The sequence below is a fragment of the Nicotiana tabacum genome, chromosome 17 (assembly GCF_000715075.1).
Source record: "Nicotiana tabacum cultivar K326 chromosome 17, ASM71507v2, whole genome shotgun sequence".
NCBI lineage: Eukaryota > Viridiplantae > Streptophyta > Magnoliopsida > Solanales > Solanaceae > Nicotiana > Nicotiana tabacum.
Genome location: NC_134096.1, coordinates 75,110,982 through 75,135,757, shown reverse-complemented (window position 1 = coordinate 75,135,757; position 24,776 = coordinate 75,110,982). Strand labels below are relative to the sequence as shown.

Genomic DNA, 24,776 nt, shown 5'->3' with positions numbered 1-24,776 from the left:
GTATAAGTTCCATCCCTTCTTCACTGCAACAGTTAACAAACATCTGATAGTTGTCATTTTCACCACTAGTGAAAAAGTCTCTGTGTAGTCTATTCCCTCTCGTTGTGTATCTCCTCGTACTACTAGCCTTGCTTTGAGGCTTTCCAAACTTCCATCAGATTTGACTTTAACTTTGTACACCCATTTGCAGGGCAATGCTTTCCTTCCAAAAGGGATTTGAACTACTTCCCAAGTGCAATTGGATTCTAATGCCTCACGTTCTTTTGCCATAGCTGCTTGCCAACCGGGATGAATGGCTACTTCTTGGTAAGTATTTGGCTCAGAAATTTGGCATATAGAGTTAACAAACTATTGATTTGGTTGAGAAAGTGCAGAAAATGAGTAAGAGTGAAACGGGGTAAAAGGTGGGTTTGGTGAAATTACTGAATAAGCAGCATTGCATATGTAGTCTGATAAATATTTAGATGCATTATGCTCTCTAGAAGATCTGCGTAGCCCATCTGCTGGAGCAGATTCAACTCTAGATATAGACAGAGTAACAATAGGGCAATCTTTACCTCTAGGACTAGAAGATGATAAAGAAATAACACCTGGTGTAGTTACATTAGGTGAATTAGATTCATGTTGTGAAGAAAAAATATGCATTCCCTCATCAGAGATAGGAAAACTGGTTGGAAACAATTTTGACATAGGAGTAGAATAAGAAAAAGGGAATATAGACTCAAAGAATTTGATATCCCTAGAAACAAATACGTGATTCGATTGAATGTTCAAAATTCTATATCATTTCTTTCCAAAAGAGTAACCTAAGAAGACTCCAGGGATTACTCTAGGTTGTAGTTTATCTCTATTTCTAGAAAGAGTAGAGACATAGCATAAACAATCGAAAGGCTTCAAATGAGAGTAATCTGGCAATTTGCCAAACAAAACTTGATAGGGTAATTTATTATTTAGAACTCTTGAAGGGAATATATTAATCGAGTAAGTTGTTGTTAGCAAACAATCACCCCAATATTTCTTTGGTAAATGAGACTGGAATAATAAAGCTCTACATTTCTCTAATAAGTGTTTGTATTTTTTTTTCAACTACCCCATTTTGTTGTGGGGTTTCAATGCATGATGTGTGATGAACTATCCCTTTCGAAGTAAAGAAATCTGAAAGATTTATTTCTGTCCCTAACTCACATGCATTATCTGATCTTATGATCTTAACCTTGGCTGAAAACTGTCTTTCTATAAGAGTTAAAAAGGATTTAAGGGTAGGAAAATCATTAGACTTTGTAGACAAAATATAGGCCCAAGTTGCCCTTGAAAAATCATCCATAATAGTAAAAAAATATCTTTCTCCCTTGTAAGTGGGAACATTGTAAGGACCCCATGTATCTATGTGTAGTAATTCAAAGCAATGTTTAGAGCTAATAGAGCTTGTTGGAAAAAGCAATTTGGACTGTCTTGCCATTGGGCATATGTCACAAGGAAAAAATCTGTTTATCTGTTGATGAAAGAGATATATTCTTTATATTCTTCATTGCATGATAAGGTAAGTGCCCCAATCTTAAATGCCAAAGTCTGTTGGAATTCATAGAATCAGAAACTGCAGTTTTATTCATTTTTAAACTTTCATTAGATGGAAAAATTCCTCTTACACATGTTTGAATAGACTCTGGGACAGAACTACACGATTGAACAAAAGACTTTGAGTTGGCTGCACTACAAGTCTTCATATGATTTTTAGGGAAAGGAAAGAAAGGATTATTGGACACTCTAGACTTAGTTGAATCAACTTCCAGCACATAGAGACCAGCAAAAGCTTCACCAAGTACCATTTGCCTCTTCGGAGAAGGGGCATGTACAAGATATTTAGATTTAGTAAACAAAACATTAGAATTTAGCTGCTTACACAATTGGTTAACAGACAAAAGATTATGGTTGAAAGAAGGAATATAAAGAATATTATATAACTCAAGTTCAGGTGAAATTAATACACTTTCTAAACTGTAGACTTTGACTTTATAAGAATTTGGTAGTGTAACTTGAATAGGGAAAGGGAGTTATTTGAAATTGTTTAGAAGTGTTTTATCATGAGTCATATGTTGTGAGGCTCTTGAATCAATTATCCGAAATTTGGATGTGATAGTTGTAAAACAGGAAATAAAGGTGTGAAAAGCAGTACATTTACCCACAAAGTTGGCACTTGCATTAGCATCAGAACCTAAAGTACTTATGTTTCCAGCCTGCACAGATTGTATCATCTGAATCAGCTACTCACACTGTTCTTTTGTGAACCCCTATGGATTCATTAGGCTAGGTGCAACATCTCGAGTGATAACTGCTCCTCCTCCTGATGTTTCACTTTCCTCAATCACTGCTGCATTAGCCTGAACATTTCCAAAGTTTCTCTTTAGCTTAATGAACTTGAAAGACAGTGGGTACTCAACCAGTTTATAACATTTCTCTTTCTGGTGTCCCTGCTTCTTACAGTAAGAGCAGAAGTTGTTTATCCTTGCTTCAGTGTTACTATTATAATTTTCACCCCTATACTCGCTATTAGTTTTTTGTGCATTAACATTGAAAGCACTGGGCTCAACCGACACATGGTGACCAGAATGTACCTCCCTTTGAGACTCTTCATGTAAAATGATTAAATGAGCTTGTGTTGTGGAAGGAAGGAGCTTCATCATGAGGATGTTTTCCCTTACTCCAGAATATTCCTCATTGAGCCCCATCAAGAACTAGATTAGCTTTTGATCTTCATTCATTTTGTGATTGTGAATTTTTGCTCCACAGTTGCACTCATACCCACAAGCCATGAAGGTATTAAGAACTTTTATTTGATCCCAAATTCTTTTGAGCTTGGTAAAGTATGCCGCAACATCATTTGTTTCTTGCAAAATGTTGTTAAGTTCTTTTTGCAGCTGAAATAACTTTGTACCATTAGCTTGGCCATATCTTTGTTCTAGCTCAGTCCAAAGTTCTTCAGCTGTTTGAGAGTAAATGACACTTTCTGCTATATCCTTGCTTAAGGAGTTTAACAGCCAAGCAATGACCATGTCATTGTATCTCCTCCATTGTGCAAAAAGAGGTGAGTTCTCAACTGGTTTTTGACATGAACCATTGATGAATCCTAGTTTATTTTTAGCAGAAAGAGAGATTAATACCCCCTTCTCCAATTTCCATAACTGGTTCCATCGAAACTGACATTAATAAGGTTTATTCCAGGAGAATCAGAAGAGTTGAGAAAATATGGATGTGTTCCATCCATCAAATTTGAAGCTACTACTGTGGTATTTTCAACAACAGCATCAAGGATAGTCCCGGGTGTGACTTCTCCAGATGAAATACCAAATTCTGAAGCAACAACCATAACAAGGAAATGATAGAATAGAAAGATGAAGGAGAAAAAAACAACAAAGGATAGAGAAATAAGATCTCTAAATTAGAGCACCTGCTCTTGATACCATGAAAGCAAAAGGAATCTTTTCACCTTCCTCTCTCAACGTATCTTTCTACATGGTATATGTACTTCTATTTATACAAACAAAGAGGAAAGACAAAGAGACAAAGACCCATAAGCCCATAACCAATTCTGTACAAAAATAAGAAAAAAATGATAAAGACCCATAACCAACTATATTTTATACAACTAGACAACTATATGTACTATGTCTTGATATTGCTTCTGTTTGCTCAATATTTGAGGCATCTTTTGTGAGAGATCTGTTAACATTTTCAATGCTCTGATTGCTCATGTTTATGAATTTGCAATTTAACCATAAGAGAAAAGTCGAGCCATTTTGGTAATCGCAGGAATAGAAACGAGATACTTTTTTTCAACGAAGGATAAAATTGCTTTGTTTCACATAGTCAAAGGGCATTTTTGACCCTTTACCCAAAAGAATACGAAAGTAGACCTCCGGGGAAGTGTACAGTTAGCCACTTATTAGAGATGCCTTTATTCTTTAGCCACTGTTTAAAATATATTTATTCTTTAGCCAGTGCTTAATAAAGTTTTACTCGCCTGGACGAAAATACCTCTGTGCTAGACATGGGTGCTGTGTAAATATTAAGGATATGGTGTCCGTAACTTCATGAATGTTGTGTAAATATTAAGGACAAAGTGTCATGTATTTGCACCTTCTGTTTTTAAACTTTAGGATATCATGTCCTTAACTTCATATGTGCAGTATAAATGTTAAGGACATGGTATCCTTAACTTCATGTGTCCGGGGTAAATGAAAAGGACATAATGTCCTTAACTTGTATTTGCACCTTCTGTTGTTAAACTTTAGGATCTCATGTCCTTAACTTCATATGTGCAGTGTAAATGTTAAGGACATGATGTCCTTAACTTCATGTGTGTAGTGTAAATGTTAAGGACATAGTGTCCTTAACTTTATAAGTGTTGTGTAAATATTAAGGATATGGTGTTCTTAACTTCATGAATATTGTGTAAATATTAAGGACAAAGTGTCATGTATTTGCACCTTCCATTATTAAACTTTAGGACATCATGTCCTTAACTTTATATGTGCAGTGTAAATATTAAGGACATGGCGTCCTTAACTTTATGTGTGCAGTGTAAATGTTAATGATATAATGTCCTTAACTTGTATTTGCACCTTCTATTGTTAAACTTTAGGACCTCGTGTTCTTAACTTCATATGTGCAGTGTAAATGTTAAGGATAAGGTGTCCTTAACTTTATGTGTGCAGTATAAATGTTAAGGACATAGTGTCCTTAACTTTATGAGTGTTGTGTAAATATTAAGGACATAGTGTCCTTAACTTCATAAATGTTGTGTAAATATTAAGGACAAAGTGTCATGTATTTGCACCTTCCGTTGTTAAATTTTAGGATATCATGTCCTTAACTTCATATGTGCAGTGTAAATGTTAAGGACATGACGTCCTTAACTTCATGTATGCAGTGTAAATGTTAAGGACACTATGTCCTTTATATTTATACATCATTCATGAAAAAAAGGGTAAAAGCGTCTTTTCATATTAATTTAATAGAGTAGTGGCTATTTTTGCTCATTATTAAAAATACTGGATAAAAACTAAATATCATGTTAAAAAGTGGCTATCCCACGCCATTTACACTAGACCTCCTATGTTCAAATCATTCCTTTCTCTTTTTGACCTCTTAATTCATCAAAATTAACGTTTTTAATGATTTTCTTGGATATCTCAGGTATAGTTTGAAGTGATTGATAGCCTGTTTGGTCAAACATTTGAAATCGATTTATTTTGAGAAGCATTTTTTTTCAAAAGTATTTTTTTTTTTCAAAAGTGCTTTTTCTAGAAGTATTTTTGGTGAGAAGTAGTTGGTGTTTAGTTAATTAATTTTTTTTAAAAAAAGTATTTTTTAAATTTAAAAAAAAGTGCTTTTGGGTTTAAAGAAACTTTGCCAAACAAGCTATGAATTTGATAATACTATGTCTGGTCCATTTTAAACAATTGAAGATTTTTGCACATCCATTGAAAAATCACTTAATAGTATTAATAAAAAGGTTTGTTTGACTAAATCACCATTTATTCTTCTCAAAATGAATAATAGCTGTTGAAAAACTTCTAAAAATTTGTATATATCACATATTTGAAACGAAAATTTAACGCTTTCTTAATTATCTAAAGTGGCACTTATCTTTGACTAAATTTGTTTGTTTAATCAACATTTAAAATTATAGCGGAGGTAGTATTAAACAATCCTTTGGAAAATTTTGTTTTAATCCAATGATCAAACAAAACTGGAACAGTGATCATAGAGTCTTGAAAATGTTGGTATACCAGTCCTTGGAAAATCTTAGCTAGGTCTTGAGGCTTACATAGTACTTCAACACAATAACAGCAGAGTTTAGCAGTCAAAAGTACAATTATCATGCTCTCTTAGCTTGATATGTAGTAGTAACTAAGTACAGACTAAGAGTTACTAACAACATTCTCCATTTGCTGCATACTGCATAAAATAAAGTAGAAACATAGAGAACACTACCATGGGGCATTAACTTCTCCTTGGAACATAAGCTCATAGCTCTCAGCTTTTGATTTCAGAGCCTCAACATCAGCACCATATGTTTCAGAAGCTTTTTTCAGTTCCACAAGTTTTGTTTCAAGATTCCTCATCTCATCTTCAGCTCGAGACCACTCGTTTTTAGCTTCCCAGTACCTCTTGGTGTCTGAAGCACCTTCTGAATCAAATGCAAGACTCACCAACCAGCGCAGACGAGTCCTCAGAAACCCAACATTCATGCCCAGAAGTTCAAAAGATTTCAATGACTTCTCCCATATATCAAATTCCGTTCGCTGGGTGGTGAGCTTGCAAGCTCTTATCGCATCGGCAATGTTGACGACTTCAAAAATCACACCAGCAACCAACTTACAATGAAGGCCTTGTAGAAGACGATCATGAAGAAAAGCGCTTTTATTGCAGCATAACTCGTAGTACTTTCTTCTTATATCTTCAGGAAGTTCAGAGTCTATGCATACTCCATTCACCAAAATGTGGAACTCCTCAAGGCTCTTAATGTCTCTAAAATTAACAGCAAGTCCAGAGGACCTTGAGCCCTCTAAAATTTCTGAAGCAACCTCATCGCTATCATTTCCCGACTGTGCCTCCAGTGCCAGAAGTTGTTTACTCAGATCCGCCTTTCGTCTCCTCCTATGCACAACAGTTATGGGAAGAGACTTCTTTTGACGCTTCTTTAAGTTATGAGCAGAAGCTCCCTCTGACATGTCACAAGTTGGAAACAAGTTGCTTAGAAGGACCAGAAAAGACCGCAAAATATACTATGTTTCACAGTATGACCGGTATAAAATTTACTTACTGACCTGCATCACTTTGCTTGGGTGGTGCATCCAAATTTAGAAGGCTAAGAGCGCCATCCACCTCCTTTAGATCATTCGCTCTTATGACGTATACCTATGAATTCAGAAACAAAGTTCAGATTAAGATTGCTGCTAAAGATCTGTGAATTTGAAGTTAGAAAAACCTATTCTTCAATTTCCACATTTCTGCTTCACTTCATGGTGACAATTCATACTGAGATGTCGTATAATATCTGATAGTAGACCTATGATGAAAACCATCATCACTTGCAATGGATTTTATCATGCTGTTAGCTGGATAAGAATTCATATAAATTCATAGAGCAGTTTTTTAATAGCCCTAATTCAATCAGAAGTTGACTCTCAAGCCTGTAAAATTGGTAAACATCAAGTGCTGCTATGGAAATAACGTATTTGTGATTCTCTATGCCCCTAATAAACAGCCGTTGCACAAACTCAATAATCATCCCCACCTTCAATTGTTTAGACTGTGTCACTGTGGCATACAAATGATGTTGTCTGCCATAATTATGTTTATCCACTACGACATACATTTTCCACCTTCTCCATTCTTTGCAGTAAAAGGAATTGCGACATACATTTTCCATCTTCTCCATTCTTTGCAGTAAAAGCATGCACTCAATGACAAGACTAATTGGTATCCTCTTATTTTTGGTACCTTAAAAAGAATCCACAATATTTCGTGGAATGTTTCCTCGAGTAAGACTAGCAAGTGCATACCTGCACTCAATTTTAGGTACCATGTGACCCAATAGTTAAGTTGAAAACATGTAAATTCATACAAATAGTATCGCTCATATATTTATTCCTACCAAAAGATACCTTGATAGATGCTTGGCCTGTAAACAGAAGCTCCTTTAAGGATTAAGTTTGCTTGCTCCAATGTTTTTCCATAGAATCTAATGTTGATCAATTTTTAAAAGAGTTAAACACACATGTTGACATATAACTACACAAGCTAAGTTAAGGTCACAACAATCTCCTGAATGGTGTGAAATATAATATACAGCTAAAATTCCATCTCTATCCACAGTTGAGTCAATTATTTTATGAAAAAAACTCTTCCTACATGAGGAATCAAGTAATGACTGCTTATCTCGTCATTAGATGCATCTTATGCTAGCGTAAAACAAGTTAGATTACTTAACCTTACTTGGTTGACATCAATGGTGATGCCGTGCCAGTTTGAAGGCTGTTAATTTCAGTTCTAGGACTTAGCCGACTGTTATAAATCCAGTTGTTCAACTGCTAAAGCGAAGGCATATGGGGCTTAACGTAATGCTGATAAGACAGTGTCCAGAGACTATTTATGAGACCTTAGCAGAACAACACTGGGAACCAAGCAAGAAGTGTACCACGGCAAATAGTATACTCTATCTGGATCCACGATAGACTAAAGAAAAATGAATCCTTTACCGGGGACAAGCTCTTCACAGAATACAGATACCTACAAACCTTACAACGATGATAGTTCTCTTTACAAACCTATAACAGATTAACATGCCTGCTCTCCATGATTGACTTGAATAGTTCAGCACCGGCTGAAATTGTTTTTACTGCAATTCACACTCCTGTTGCAGAATTCTGATAGACGTGTCACATGTGGATAAGTTGGTTTTACATGGTGACGTCATTCTTATATGCCAGGAAATGGGAAAAAGAAAATCAATCCCACTTATCAGTAACCGCAGTTATCTGCTGCACTTTGTACAGGTAGATGGACTAGTAGGCTATGGCATATAACCGATGCATAAAGCTTAGTTCAAACATGCAAAAAGATGTTTAAAAAAAGAAACTTGGAGTGTCACCTTGAATCTAGTAGGCGCAACTAGTTGGAAAACTAAAACATCTCCCTCAACCAACTTGTGAGCAGTGCAATACTTTCTCCATCCTGCACTAAGTCCGGTCTTTTCAGCAATATATTTTATCTCAAATTCTTCGCCGGTCTCGCTTTCAAGAATAACTGGGGTGTCCTTTCTTGGTAGATGGTTCTTGCAAAATGGCACCGGAAGTCCCTATTGTATGGATGGTAGTAAACAAAGTTACAGGGTTAAGTAAATATTTCCTTAACTAAATCCAAAGCTAAGTTGTTTAGACAAAACTCACCATCCAAAAACAACTACCAACATGTGATCTAACTAATAATTTCATGAAGCTGGGATATTCATTCCCTATACTTGACAGGAACTCCTCTGCTCGAATGATGATTGGTGATTTCATTTGGGTAGCACTACCAGACCCATCAGCTGTAGCCCTCTCTTGTTTGGTGCTTAATGAAAATACAAAAAAACTGTCACTCTCAAGTATCAAAGGTTACAATTGTGTAAGAATATTCAAAGAATATGTTATACAAAAACACTCACATAATTGACTTGCCCCCAGCATCAGCTACTGCCTGCTCAAGAATAAGCGGAACAGCAATAGAGCTGTTAATATCATTTATTGGTACATATAAACAGTCATGGAACGCGACTAAAACTAGATAATGTAGGAAATTTTGTAAGATCACAACTATTTTCTGAATCTAAAATTGGCATAACAACAGAGATCTCCTGAAATACTATCTTAATATCGAATGCAACAGTTAGGAAAATGATACCCAGTAAAAGGGATTACTACCAAGTGAGCTACGTATTTGGCATCACGGAGTGGGAATGAGAATGCAGTTTGCACTTTATAAATCTCAAATTTTGTAACTTATTTTGTTATTCAAAATAATAACAGAAAAACTGAAAGCTCATTTCCTCCCATTATAGTATTAACCAATGGGAGTAATCTGAAGCCACTCCAGATAGTCCTAGACCAAACTTAGACTTCTAGTTAGCAAATACAAATTTTTTATGAGTTTGAATCAACTTTAAGTCAACCCCAATTAAGCTCCATTCATGATGTGCTCAGCTGTCACAACTAGTTTCATCTCCTGTAGTGATCACTCCTACTTTAGAAACTCTACGTCATATTACATTGCCACCCTATTTAAACTGATCAAATCCCTAATAAGAACCAGTTCACATTTAGATTTAAGCGTACAAAAAACCTGAAAGGACTAATTAACGAAACCTATAACAGAAATAGGTCTTTTCAACAGGGAAATGTTGTGGTTGCTTAAGTAACTTGATAGCCGGCTTAGGCTAGACACAATGCGGGTTTCATTTTACATCAGCCTGTTTGCTAAAATTTTCCCGTCCCAGGTCCATGCAAGTTGCAATTGAAGAGATCCTAATTGTCAACGAGGGTCGAGCAGTTAGAGAGACTTGGTGTTGCAAATTACTGTAGCAGTTAGTTGAATCTTTATCAGCAAACAAGAGGGAATAAATGTAAGGTTATAATCAGGCTAGAGTATAACAACAAATTTGACCAAATATCAAGTGATCCATAGTTGATTTAAGAGAAGGGTATCTCACATTGTTGGATTGAGAAGCAGAAGGTTGTTTCTTGATTGCCCTCCTCCTGATGGGAATTGGTGAAATCTGATCAATCATCTCCTTGGGTTTCCTCCTCCTTTTACCCTGAACAACATTGGAACCCAGATCCAACAATCAATTCAGTAAATCAAGACAGGCAAAGAGCAAAACAAAACTTGTACAAATTAGAGCAAAAAGAAATACCAGCAAGGAAGAAGAGGGAGTTTGAGCAGATGGGACTACAGAGTTAATTGGGTTGGAAGCATCAACAAGATTCAAATTGTTGTCTTTGCTTGAGTTGGGTATTGCAGAATCAGGCTCAGGTTCAGGTTCAGGTTCAGGGAGTTGAGTTCCAAGTGGTTCCTCATCAAAAACTTCCTTCTTGGGCGTATCTGGATAGAAAATACGATGTTCTTGAGTTGGGTGTTCACTTCGATGAACTACTTTTATCTTCATTTTGCTGTAGGAATTAGAATAAAGATTGTAGCAGATCCTGTTCCTACCACTTCTGGCTGGAAAAACTAGAGAGAGAGAGAGAGAGGGGGGTCTTTTAGCTAGGTATTCGGTCGAGGGTATATTAGATGGCCGTTTCGTTTGGTTGAACGTTGAAGAGACGTCCACAAAACACACAATTACAGATGCATTTTGTGGTTTGATCTTTCCTGGATTGCAATATTACTGGATCCGTATAAACAAGAATACTGCAACAATGGGATTAGTGAGGGGGTGAGTTTTGGGGACTGATTTACTATTGGAGTATCTAGTCTAGTTATGGTTATTAACGATTCTTAGCCACCTGGTTTACACGTGTGTTACTTTAAAGCTAACACTCCTTGGATTTCCTGACACTGGAGAAAGAGTTGGTTGCCAGTCTTAAGTCTAGTCAAGTTAAACACGGAATAGACTTGGGACTAAAGAAGACCATTCGTTGTGACATGAATGTCAATATTTTGCAACAATACGCATATAAGGAACAAGCAAAATTCATACTACCTATACCTTATTTAGTCGAGTTCATACTACATAGTTTAGTACTTGTTATAATTAGAGGATGGTATTGAACATTTATTTACCTATTAACGAGCTAAAAATTGGCTCAATATTGGCCGACTACCTACTTCAACAATGTATAACCAAAACCATAGTATTCTAGCACTTAGTCATAGATGTTGCAATTTGAGTCAAGTACTAGTAGGTTAAATACTTATTCGTATCCAGGCTAGATTCAGTGCCCAGGACCCTTTTCAAGTATCTCTAAACAACACTGAAATTAAAGAAGCTTCTCGACTTAGTTTTTACACCTTGATCTTATGTTGCCTTTTGCTCCTGTTTGAAGAAAGCCATCAAACTAGGAGATCGCCAAGAGTACGGATAGTCATGTAAACTCTCTTATAGTTTTAATTCCATACGCGTAATTTAAGTATCCAATTTTCTCGCAAGTTTAGCTCCTTTTTTAAAAGAAAAATTATATCTAGCGAATTCACAGTCATCAAGTGCAATTGAAAAATATCAAAAAAGAAAAAGGACTTACTCGTGACAATGTCAAGCAAGAGTGCTGCCTGGCTTGGTCTCTAATCTCTATTGATCAGGTGCACTTAAACCACATACTAAAACAGGTATGACTTTTAATTTCCTCTTTTATTTATGGTAAAAGACTATAATAACTATACTTGACTTATATATAAAGCAAATTGATGGGGTTCGCTAATCACTTAGGCCAATTTTGTGGCTCTTTGGAAATTGTATGAAAGAACTATAGACAACTATATATATTGTGATAACTATATACATGCAATTCAGTAGATTAGGGACCAAGATTTCAGTTAAATAAGCAGAGTAAACTTTCATGACTTTGTAAGTACTTCCACAAAATTTGAGCAGGTCAGGTTTTGCCTAATTTGCCTATTCAAATGATTAATTATTCTAGGCATGAATAGTCGATAGAAAACGTTGTTGTAGAGGTGACTTTGTTCGCTAAAGTTTAGCGACACCCAACTCTCTCTATATATATGAAGTGAAGATTAAAACAACCAATTAAACGATAGAAAAGCGTTGAATTACCCGAAAGGGACGGTTAATTAGCCGTTTGCTATATTCTTAAGCTTATAATTATAATTTTTCAACTGAAAGATTTTCTTTTTGATTGAGGTTTGGTGATAATTAAGACAAAAACAAATCATTCTTGGAATAGAAACATGTTTTAGGTTAGTGGTTATGTTTTTTGTGTAGTTGCCAGAGGGGAAGAGAATTGGTTAGGGAAAATGAATTGACAGGTTTTGGGACAATTTAGCTAAAACATGACGGTGTCTTCACTTCAGTCAAAATTAATCGCCTGCTTGCCTTTGACTATCATCTGTGGCAGCCCCCGTCGGAGGACGGGAGCTTTTCTGTTTTGTGCTTCACACGTAACCCACCACATGCCTCATTTGCTTCTTATCTTATCACTATTCAGTTCACGACTATTATTTTCATAATCTTTTGGAATAAAAGCACATGTAATTAAATACAAAATATTCCCCATATATATATCTGCACCAAATGCAATATCTAAGGTTGCTTATTTTTCCAAAATAACAAAAAAAGAATTGGTATAACCCCCATTTCTCATCTAGTCACATTACACAGGAAAAAAATGGTATTTGTATCACTTTTCTTTTAAAAGAAATTTTGGATATACGAGTAGGCAGGTGAAGTGTGAGGGAATTTTGTTATGTGTAAGTTGAAGATGCAGATATAAGTGCAAAGACTTTTCATAGTGCTATTTGAAGAATCCTAATTATTCGAGCCAATATGTTATGAATGCCAGATAATCAAACAAAAAGAAACAAACTACATAAAATTGCTAACTTCAATTTATAGTACGGGAAAATGTCAGATATATCCTTCTACTATCAAATATTATTTACAGTTACCCTTCGTCAATCAAAATAGCCCCTATCGTCTTACTATCGAACATATTTACCCCTTATTTGACGGAAGGGACACGTGGCAGCCTTCTAAATATTTTTATTACCCAATCAATTGCCCATACTGGATACCCGATATTTATAACCCTAAACCTGAAGATTATTAGTAATATTTAAAATTAGATATTCAGCTTCATTTTTTTATGGATGTCTTGCAGTCTAAGTTGTAATATCTTAATCATTTGAAAATAGGTAGCAGAACTTCAGGTGCATTAATTATTATGAGAAGAAATCAAGTACTAGAAGCTATTCCTTTTGAAGCATTAACAATATTTCAACTTCTTCGCCTCTGTTTCTAGAAGACAATCATATTTTATTGGTGTTTTCAGGCAATTCAAATTAAGTTGCCTGACTTTTTTTTATGAAAGAAATAACCAAGAAAGAAAAGTCTGCATAATAATTGATACTTTAAAATTTAACAAAAGGGGCACGCCAAATTCATGTACAAAATTATCTTCCAATGACTCATCCCTAAGCTAAATTAGCACCTTCCTTACGTCATGGACCAAGGCAATAACTCTTAAAGAGTCTTTGTTTCAAGCTAATTGGATTAATATCATAGTATCTTCTTTGTCTCTTGATCCAGAATCCTGCCCAGCTTCTCTCTTTTTGTCTCTCATCCCAAGTTTAATTTCAACAAAGTTGTCCTTCTTAGTTCATCTCCCAAGTTTCTGTTTTTTCTTGACACAAAACTAGGCATGTCCAACAACGTGGAAAATTGGTTAAATGCCGTTTATGTGGTTTTTGCGTTTTGCTCTGCTTTATTTTTGGGTGCTCTTAAAAGTCAGTAATCTTTTTTACCCTTCAAGATTTTTAATGTATGAATTTGTGATTACGTGCTCAGATTTTCTGTCTCATTTTTGGTTCTCAATTCCAAAATTTGATGATGCAGGTGTGTTAGTGGGTCCAATTGCTGGCCTAATTCTTATTGTAGGGAATGTTGGAGTGATCTTATGTCTCTTCCCAGCACATGTTTTCTGGACAGTTTACACCCTTGCCAAGTAAATGCTTTTTTTAGGTCATTCATTTATTCTTTTTTTCCTTCGTCTAACATGGATTTCTTCGTTATTGAACAGGACAAACAGATTTGATGCGCCACTTAAAGTTGTTTTCTTGTTTGCTTTGCCTGCGTTATTTGGAATATGGTTGGTTTTAAGCATAGCTGGTACTGTTCTTGTGGGAGTTGGATATGGCTTCTTTGCTCCCTGGGTTTCTGCTTTTGAAGCTTTTAGACATGACGACGAATTTAACAAGTTTATTCATTGCATTGTGGTAAGAATCCGTTCTTGTTTGGTACTGCAGTTTAGTTAGTATTATAATGTCTTTTTGTTGATTTTAAAGTTGTTTTTGATTTGGTCAATTTTTAGGATGGAACATGGGGAACCATAAAAGGTAGCTGCATCGCCGTCCGAGATTGTGCGGATATGTGTTATCATTCTTATCCAATGTATTTGAAAGAGCTGCGGGATTCGCCTTCTTCTCTTGACCTTCAACCTTTTAGGTTTGTTTCTAATTTTTCTTTCTATAGAAAAAAAGAAATAGGGGAGAATCATAATGAATCTGTCTCATTGTTATACACGGTATCATATGCTCATTTTCTAATAGGGACGTATTAATATTCAACTTAGCACATAGGATTAGTATTGTGAGGAAAAAAGTCAATGAACTATTATTGACCCAGATAATAAATGGGGTTGACTTTCCCCGTGCCCTCAATAATTACATTAAGATATTTTCGACACTAGGAATAGTATACTGAGGAAGAAAAGAAAAAGAGTAGCAATCAAGAAAAAGAAGATGGAAATAAGGTAATGCTAAGTGTAGAAAATGATAAGACAAAGTCTGAAGAACTGATCAGTGAAGATGAGAAATGTTTTTGGATGAATTCTAGGAAGTTTTATAAGTATTAAGTAGCAGACATTACCCAAAAATAAGGTAGATGAAGCCATTCAAAAAGAGATTAAATTATGTGTACGGACATCGTACAATATTTTTACACCATAAAGATAAGATGGCCTACAACAACAGGAAACCATCTATAGTAATCCTAGTTGGGTAACTTATGTCGTAAAATAACCTGCTTCAAAAGGTTAAAATACACTAATAGCCAGCAGATATATAGTTGAATTGAATGGTGGATGTCCAGGGAATTGAATACCAGTATTTCACAATTCACACATTCTATAGTAATATGCTTAATCTTGTATTGCAGATTCATCCATGTACCAGGATGTATTATGGTTGGTTTAATGGGACTGATTGTGGAAATTCCTCTGTACACTGCTATAGCCGTAGTCAAGAGCCCATTTATGTTGTTCAAGGGATGGTACAGACTCATACATGATCTGATCAGTCGCGAAGGTCCATTTCTTGAAACTGCTTGCATTCCTGTTGCTGGATTGACAATCCTTCTGTGGCCTCTTGTTGTCATTGGAAGTGTTGTAATGGCTATTTTCTCTAGCTTTTTCATTGGATTATATGGTGCTGTTATTGTCTATCAGGTAAGTAATTTATCCCTTTGCCCCATTAGTTTCTTTATTCTTCTATTTCAGTGTGACAGTCGGATTTATTATTAGTAAAACTCTCTGAATTCAGGAAAGGTCCTTCCAAAGAGGTGTTGCTTTTGTGATTGCAATGGTGGCAGAGTTTGATGAGTACACAAATGATTGGCTTTACCTTAGAGAAGGGTCTATTCTTCCAAAGTAATTACTCATGTTCTTCCTTTTTACTCTGTGCTGTTCTCACACTTGTTTCTTATCTAAGTTACTGATCATCTTAATCTTAGCCAGGCCTCATTATCGAAACAAGAAGTCATCCAACTCGTCGGAGTACTCTGTGAAACGAAACGGTTCAGTACAAGGCAGATTAAACTCTATATTTGCTGAAGCACCTGCAATGCTTGTGCCAAGCCTAACTTCATCTAGATCAGTTAGGGAGGCAATACAAGAAGTAAAAATGGTGCAGGTATGCTTTTCTTTATGTATTCTTTTACATGTTTTTTTGTAGTAAAAAGTATGCTAGAAGACGACACTTTCAGGCTAATTAGCAAGATGCATAAATGTTCTACTCGAGTAACATCCTTCTATAAGACTCGATTAAGCTTTTAGATAAGATAGTCACACAATTCAACAACACTGAATCCTATTTTCTTGTCTAGGAAATTATGAATTTGGGTAATTGACATCTCAGGAAAAATGTAACAGGTGTGGCAGAACATGATAAGATCATGTGAAATAAGGGGCAAGGAATTATTGGACGCGAAAGTGATAACTCCCAGCGACCTAGATGATTGGTTGAAGGCGAAACATGGACTTGATGTTGCAGTCGTCAATGTTGGTTTACCATGTTATACATTTCTACAGATCATCTTCTATTCCATTAAAGCTGGATCGTACGGATTGTTCCTTCTCGAGGATCTTGAGATCACTCACCTGAACAGACCTCAAGACAGATTATTGGACTGGTTTTTCCAACCAGTTATGGTCCTAAAGGAACAAATTAGAGTCCTAAGTCTAGAAGAAGGTGAAATGAGGTTTTTAGAGAAAGTTGTACTTTTCGAAAGCAATTCTGAACGCTTTAAGGCCTGGGAAAATGGAAGCTTGGCGCCTCAAGATTCTCTAAGGGCTGCTCAAATTGAAGGCATAAGCCGAAGGTACGCCTCTTCTTTAAATTTTCATTAACGTTTGCAGTTGAAACTAGATTTGAGTGTGGTGGTACAGTAAATGATGAAATTATGTTGCTTTTGGCAGGATGGTAGGAATGGTTAGAAGTGTTTCTAAGTTTCCTACTTATAGAAGAAAATTCCGACAAATAGTGAAAACATTGATCATGTATTCCAATCCTAAGGAAGGTTCCACGCGATCCATTTCCCAATCTGTAACGAAAAACAGTTCCACGCGATCCATTCCTCAGTCTGTAACCAAGAACAGTTCCACCAGATCAGTGTCCACGAGATCAAATGGTTCCCTTGAAATTGTTTGAACATTTTGTGGACAATTTAATATCATGAGATCAAGTCTAAGGTGGATTAGTTCTGTAAGTCATTGCATTGATAAAGTGAGTTCAGTTAACATTCATTCTTGAAACTTGAAAGACTTCACAAAGTAGGCTAAAATTTGAAATCCAAGCTCAAGTCTCTGCCTAGGGACATCTTCGGTAGCTTGAAGATATCTTGACAGAGATAGCCAACAACATCAAGAAAGGTCTAAGGCGTAGAGTCGTAGACCATACAGTATTATTCGAGACATTCTATCAACGGAAGATCTAGAGGGACGTTTCAGAGATCATATTTGTCACAGGAGGTTCCTTCAGAGATCATACAGAGTTGTTTTTAGAAATACTTTCTTCTTTTCTCTATTTCAGTTATTTTTCCCTATTTGAAACTTGTAAAGACATGGGTTTTTGAGTGAGGTTTAGAGTTGGAGATGGTGTAAATTCTTTTATTCAATTGCTAAGATAGTGGATCATTCTAAGTATTTTTTTCTCTTTTCAAGATGGATATATTTCAATATGCTGTAGACTGGATAAACTGGCGTCAAACTGGCCTAGTTTCCCTTGTAAATGCAGTTCAATTTCTGCTTCCTCTGTTATTTGGGGGGGCTTAAAATAGTGCTTAATAGTCTCAAGACAAATGAAGTTCCCTTCTGGAAAACCTTGATTAGAAAGTAAGACCAAAGCTGGTGTTAGAAATAAGGCTACAGCGTTATGGTTTAGGCACTTTAACAAATGTTCCTTCAGTGGAGCAAATGGCTTATTCCAGAAATAGGAATTTTGTGCTGTCGTTCTCAGGAAAGGGCAATTTCTCAAGATTGAAGGCTCCAGAGGTAGACTTACACAGTTACATACATAATTTTCTTCTACCATGCACTCTTGTTGAATTTAGTTAATCTGCAACCTTCTTCTGTAATTAAACTATACTCCGATCCGTGTGTTCACAGCTGTTCAAATTAAGGCTCTTTTAGTTTTGCCTAATCCATTATTTTGCTGCACTAATATGACTCTCAAAGCTAATTAGCTTTACTTTTATGCCTATTAAGAAATCCAACAAGGAAAATCTAATTAACTACTATAGTAATTTTGGGTTAATTTCACTTATGGTCATTGAACTATCTTTCAATTTCACTAAAGTCATATAACTATTTTTTGTCACTTAAAAGTAATTAAACTTTATCATTGTCACTTAAAAGTCATTTTGCCTCAAACTCCTACCATAAATATGACATGACATTAAATTTTATGATAAAAATCCAAAAATAAATGCCACATAAGCTAATATGGGTCATACCCATTTTAGATCCATTTATCCTTTAATGTGATTTGATCTATAATCCAAATGAGTTTCGATAAAAAAAAATATTAATTCCACATTAGTTTAAAATAATTATCCTATACTACAAAGTTTTGTCTTTTCTGTCACAGCACATTCATAATTATTCTATACTAAAATAATCTATGCTAAAAAATTCTTATGTTGTTTGTATGCCTCATCCGAGTCATTCATAATTATTCTATACTAAAATAATCTATGCTAGAAAATTCTTATTTTGTTTGTATACCCCATCCGAGTCATTTTAATATACAATAGTATTTTAGCTTCAGTAGAGTTATAAAATGACTCAAATGGGGCATACAAACAAGATAAGAATTTTCTAGTATAGATTATTTTAGTATAGAACAATTATGAATGTACTGTGACAGAAAAGAAAAAACTTTGTAGTATAGGATAATCATTTTAAACTAATGTGGAATTAATATTTTTTTATCGAAACTCATTTGGATTATGGATCAAATCACATTAAAGGATAAATGGATCTAAAATGGGTATGACCCATATTAGCTTATGTGGCATTTATTTTTGAATTTTTATCATAAAATTTAATGTCATGTCATATTTATGGTAGGGTTTGAGGCAAAATGACTTTTAAGTGACAATAATAAAGTTTAGTTACTTTTAAGTGACAAAAAATAGTTATATGACTTTAGTGAAATTGAAAGATAGTTCTATGACCATCAGTGAAATTAACCCTAGTAATTTTGCCAGGGGAAAAGAAGTAGAAAAGACATGTAGGGAGATTAAACCAATTATGGTTCCAAAGTACCAATAACTAAAATGAGATCTCCATCCTTTCTGAAAGTTGTATCTTCCAACAATTTTTAAGTGATTCAACTCCCCTTGCAACTTTTATGAGTTTTTCTCTTAGTTGTCCCTTCGTTTAAGTTTTAACAAGTCTTTTCACTTTTGAATGAAGAGTTGAAAGTACAGATGCTGTTATAAATTACGAGAAATGACCAATAAATATATAGACTATAGAGAAATAGCTAATATAAAACTATACAAGAAAAAACGCGCAAATAGAATTAATATAGTTGAATCCATGATCTATAAGCCGCCTTACTGCCTTAAAGTTTAAAGGCTGAGTTTGACAACTGAATATTGTTATTCTTTGGGCTTATAATTCATTATACTGCTCTTGCTTCATTCATACTTGAATTGGAAACATTAAAAGCAATTAAGGTTAACTTCTCCATGATGCACTCCTTAAGCTATTTTCATATCTTTTTGAAATTTAACAAAAATTTCTAATTTCAAAATGTTTTACTAAAATTGAAAATATGTGAATAATTTATCGTTGTGAATCTGGTGGGTATCTTGGTACTAGTGTTTTTAAAAGGCTTTTTGGAACACGCCCGGAACTCGCCCGGAGCTCGCTCGTGGGACGGGGCACTATCAAAATACCTTGAGACTAATGTGTGAGGTTTAGTTCTGTGAGGCTTACGCCTCAAGCACCTGATTGTGCGCCCTAAACACACCTAACGCCTAAAGCTCGGGGCTTACCCAACAGTTATTACTCAAATCATATGTCAAATTTCCTAATTAGCATTATTGACCCTCAAAATTCTTTAACAATTGATTGATTAAAGTTTTTTTTCATGTATAGGAATATGATTGAAAGTAACTCAAATAGCGAGTCATAATATTGCATATTTACTAATTGAGAACAACGTGAAGGTGAATATAATTTGAACATTCTTCTAAAAAAGGTCGCCAAAATTTTATATTCACTTGCTATGACCTTCATGTCTTAGTTCTATGTCTCTCAAAATTATGAAATATTATTTTGCCATTTGAAAGTAAGTTTGTATTTACTCATGAAGGAGTAATATTTTAAATTACAGCACTAGTGCAGTTTATTAATTATTTACTTTTAGGAATGTAAAATATTTAGTTTAATAATATTTATAAGAAATTATGATTTTCTTATTATTTGAAAGTTAAAACATTATAATTGAATTGTTTCATAGTAACATTAACATTATTGATTGTTTATTCCAGTAAAACATGCTAGATATTTTATTTTCTATAAATTTTTTTAATAATTTGTAACTTTCTTAAACTTTTAATGTACTTCCTATTTTTATGTTATTATGCTATTTTATTAATTTATAAAATAAAAAATTTAAGGATCCATGGGCTTACGCCTCGCCTCACGCTGCCGTCTTTTAAAACACTGCTTGGTACAATTTTGGAAAAATAAATAATTTACCAAACTATGATATTGGTACAATTTTGGAAGAATAAAATACCAGATAAAGAGGCATGGCCGACTTCCTTTATCGAGCGGCTCTCTCTGTTGACGATAAAAGCGATGGTCTGGACTGTCTGAAATAAGCGGTAATATTTCTCAATCCTAATCCTAATAAATACCACGTGAAGCGCGTGATCGCCCAGATTCCTAATGCCTTAATTATCTTATATAGTATAAGTATAGGCGGACTCAAAATTTTAACGTGACGGGAGCATCACTATTCTGCTCAACCAGTACCCCTTAAAGACTTTTAGTGTTTAAGGTGTCAAGTTATTTATATAATAATTTTAATATATACACATATATATACATGTATAAGATTTTTGCTGAATTTACGGGATTTGGTAGACGGTGACCTCTCAATAATATTACACATAGGTCTGCCTCTATGCATAAGCAGACCTTGGTCTTGTGGCATTAAAAGAAACCATGAGACGATCTGCCAAAATAAGTGTTAATGGATGGCGGTATTTTATTTTGTTAATAGAAAATCAGGTAAAAAAGAACACAAAAAAGGGTAACATCAATGGATCCACATTTAGCACTAAGCCACTTTAACGCATTTATGCTAGTAACAATATATGCCCCAATGGTAATATTGTTAGTATTTGTATTCGAAAATATAATTTTTGCAAAATAAAACGAAAGCAGAAACAAAAGAGTGAAATAAAATTAGATGAAGAATGTGCCGAGCCCAACAGAAAACTGTATTTCCTTAAGAAATTTAATCCCCTCACTCTTGCCCGAGTTGTTGGATTAATTCCTCTCAGGATAGAACGGAACAACTATTCTGTAATACTAGCAATGGAAATTACAGAACCTCGTCGAACTCAACAAACGGCAGTAAATCACACTGATGCTTACATTTTTGCTTTTGAAAGACAGTGCATAAATGTAGAAGAGAGAGGGGAGAGTATGCAAATTTTTGGTGGTCTGAAAGTGAGACCAAACCTCTGAATTTATAGCCAAAATGACTGGGTTGAATAGGTGCGAAAGCACCTGTTCACATGAGTTACATTTTCGGCAGAAAACCTTTCTATTTGGTCATGAATTTTAATTTCAAAAACGACCGTTAGGCATTAGAAAATTATCCGTGAAAATATATCAGGAAAAAAATAAATAAATAACGGAAAACGGAAAATAAATTTGGTCCAAAAAATTATCAATCAATCGCCTGAAGCCGAAGTCGAGTCGAGCGAGCGAGAACGACGACGGCGTGAGACACCACTTCTTCTCAACTCTTTAAGAGCTAGAAGATGTGCTTCCCTATATAAGCACAAAGATTTTCTTTCTTTTTTCCGATGAGGGACAAATTGCATTAGTAAGGGAAACAACTTCAAACTTTTTATTTTCCTCCAAATTTTTTTCCTCCATTTTTCATTCTCACCTCTTATTATATAAAACCCAATAATCCCCCACATGAATGGGGAATGGCTATCTAAAAATATGCATGCATAAAAAACTGTGTGATTTACAAGCAAAGATTAATTGCATCTCGATAAGTAGGTTTTCCTTTGAATTTTCATAGTGAACTTATGTCGGATATACTCGGTCAATCAGTAGATTTGATATTTTTGAACCGTCGAACTTTGGTGTATACCTAGACAGCCATAAGTCACACAATCAACCCTTTAACCGCCTTTGGTTCTTATTGTTGTGTTCGTTTCACCCATAAACACCGTCTAGTTCATAAGTGCGTAGAGAACTGGCCTTACAGAATTCTCCTTGAAGTGGCTTACACTTCACACTTATATAGATGATTCCTAAACGTGTTATCCCATAGATACACTATTTGATATACTCCGTATCAAACTTAGAAACCATTAAAAATCTTAACGCTTTATCCTTGGTATGAACATTGTCTCATCACGAGAATAGACCAAAATTTTATTTGACAATGTTGAACTGTTACTAATGATTTTGTTTGATCTCCTTGAACCTAGATCTTAAGATCTCTAGTCTTCTAGGTAGAGTTACCGCTACAGTGATTTGTCCTCGGCCATAGTCCAATTCCCTTCGATGATTTATCAATCGCCTCTATATTTAGGCCTTTTGTAAGTGGATCCGACACATTATCTTTTGACTTTACGTAGTCAATTGTGATAATTCCACTAGAGAGTAGTTGTCTAACGGTATTATGTCTTCATTGTATGTGACGAGATTTTCCGGTATACATAACGCTTCCAGCCCTTCCTATTGTTGTTTGACTATCGCAATGTATGCATATAGGAGCCACTGGTTTGGGCCAAAACGGAATATCTTCCAAGAAATTCCAGAGTCATTCAGCTTCTTCTCCAACTTTATCTAAAGCTATAAACTCATACTCCATTGTAAAGCGAGCCATGCATGTTTGTTTGGATGATTTTCAAGAAACTGCTCCTCCACTAATTATAAAAACATATCCACTTGTGGACTTTGTTTCTGATGACCCAGTGATCTAATTTGCATTCCTATATCCTTTAATTACCGTAGGATACTTACTGAAATGCAAAGCATAATCTTGGGTATGTTTTAGATACCCCAAAACTCATTTTATTGTCATCTAATAAGTTTGGTCAGAATTACTTTTGTAATGACTCAGTTTACTTCCCGCACAAGCTATATCAGGTCGTGTACAATTCATGATATATATTAAACTTCTCAACACTCGAGCATAATCCAATTGAGATTTGCTTTGATCTAGATTCTTTGTAAGAGCCACATTTACATCAGTCGAGGTCTTTGCGACTTTGAAATCCAAATACTTGAATTTTTTCAGTACCATTTTAACGTAATGAGATTGAGATAATGCCATTCCTTAAGGAGTACAATGGATTTTAATTCCTAGAATTAAATCAACAACTCCTAAGTCTTTTGTATCAAACTTGCTAGCAAACATGCGCTTAGTAGAATTTATATCCGCAATGTCTTTGCTCATTATTAACATATCATCAACATATAAACATACAATGACTATATGATTTGGAATGTTTTTAATGTAGACACATTTATCACACTCATTAATCTTAAATCCATTTGCCAACATTGTTTGGTCAAATTTCGCATGCCATTGTTTGGGTGCTTGTTTCAATCCGTAAAGTGACTTAACAAGTCGGCACACCTTCTTTTCTTTTCCAAGAACCATGAACCCTTAAGGTTATTCCATATAAATTTCTTCCTCCAAATCTCCATTTAAGTGTTACACCCTGTACGTTTCAAGGTAACATATAATGAATATGAGACTTGTTAATCATGATTTATATGAGTTTAAAGTCATAATATGACTATATATGATGCTTGGATAAAACATATAAAGTTTGGTAAAAATCGGATTAAAATTGCGGAAAAACCAACTAAGGATTTTCCATGTAACAGAGTTTTTTGAGAAATATATTTCGTGTGATATATGAGGTCTTTTTAGGACATATTATATACCAAATTGAAGGTTTTGTAATGTAGTTTTCAACGCTCTTAACCATTTATTCATACGATATCCAGATAAAAAGATATAAGCGTTGAAAGATAGGCGAATCAGAGGGTGCCAAGCTAGCACCTTTTGACTTTTCAAAAGTTGTTATATTGCTTTAACTCGTCTCTCTCTCTCTCTCTCTCTCTTTATTTTTACACATAATATGACCAGAGAACTCCATAAAAAATGGTCCTTAAGTTCTCTAATAGTGCTTCAAATAATACTAACATCCCGGGTACGAAATCGAGAAACGATAACATCAGAACGATCCCTACGACGTAAGTATCGCTATATCGCCTCTCTTTTTCTTTGTAATTTGAGTTTTGGAAAGTATTTGATAGTTAATAAAAATTCCTAATTTTTGTATTTAAGATTTAAAATATCAAGAAAAGTTGATAAATTCGTTTCCTAATAGTTAGACCTCACGGGATAGTGATCGGAAGCCGTGTGTTCGAGTTATTTGACATGTAGTGGACTGTTTTGTGGGTTGTTTCGTGTTGCTTTTGGGCTGTCTATTGTGCTGC

General features: G+C 34.9%; 2 protein-coding genes across 2 annotated transcripts; one reads left to right on the top strand and one right to left on the bottom strand.

The window, feature by feature from the left end:
• Positions 1-5,795: 5,795 nt before the first annotated feature.
• LOC107801606 (B3 domain-containing protein Os01g0234100-like) lies at positions 5,796-11,042 on the bottom strand. Its single transcript, XM_075234504.1, has 7 exons — positions 10,457-11,042; positions 10,253-10,357; positions 9,212-9,243; positions 8,955-9,117; positions 8,657-8,863; positions 6,831-6,921; positions 5,796-6,727 (listed from the first exon to the last, which is right to left on the bottom strand). The coding sequence occupies exons 1-7, from the start codon at positions 10,706-10,708 to the stop codon at positions 5,991-5,993; spliced, it is 1,587 nt and encodes a 528-aa protein (XP_075090605.1). The 5' UTR covers positions 10,709-11,042; the 3' UTR covers positions 5,796-5,990.
• A 2,725-nt stretch (positions 11,043-13,767) lies between these two features.
• LOC107798022 (putative membrane protein At3g27390) lies at positions 13,768-17,693 on the top strand. Its single transcript, XM_016620949.2, has 9 exons — positions 13,768-14,001; positions 14,111-14,219; positions 14,295-14,490; positions 14,586-14,719; positions 15,431-15,719; positions 15,814-15,920; positions 16,008-16,182; positions 16,422-16,870; positions 16,968-17,693. Exons 1-9 carry the CDS (start codon positions 13,917-13,919, stop codon positions 17,197-17,199), a joined length of 1,776 nt encoding a protein of 591 aa, XP_016476435.1. The 5' UTR covers positions 13,768-13,916; the 3' UTR covers positions 17,200-17,693.
• Positions 17,694-24,776: the final 7,083 nt, after the last annotated feature.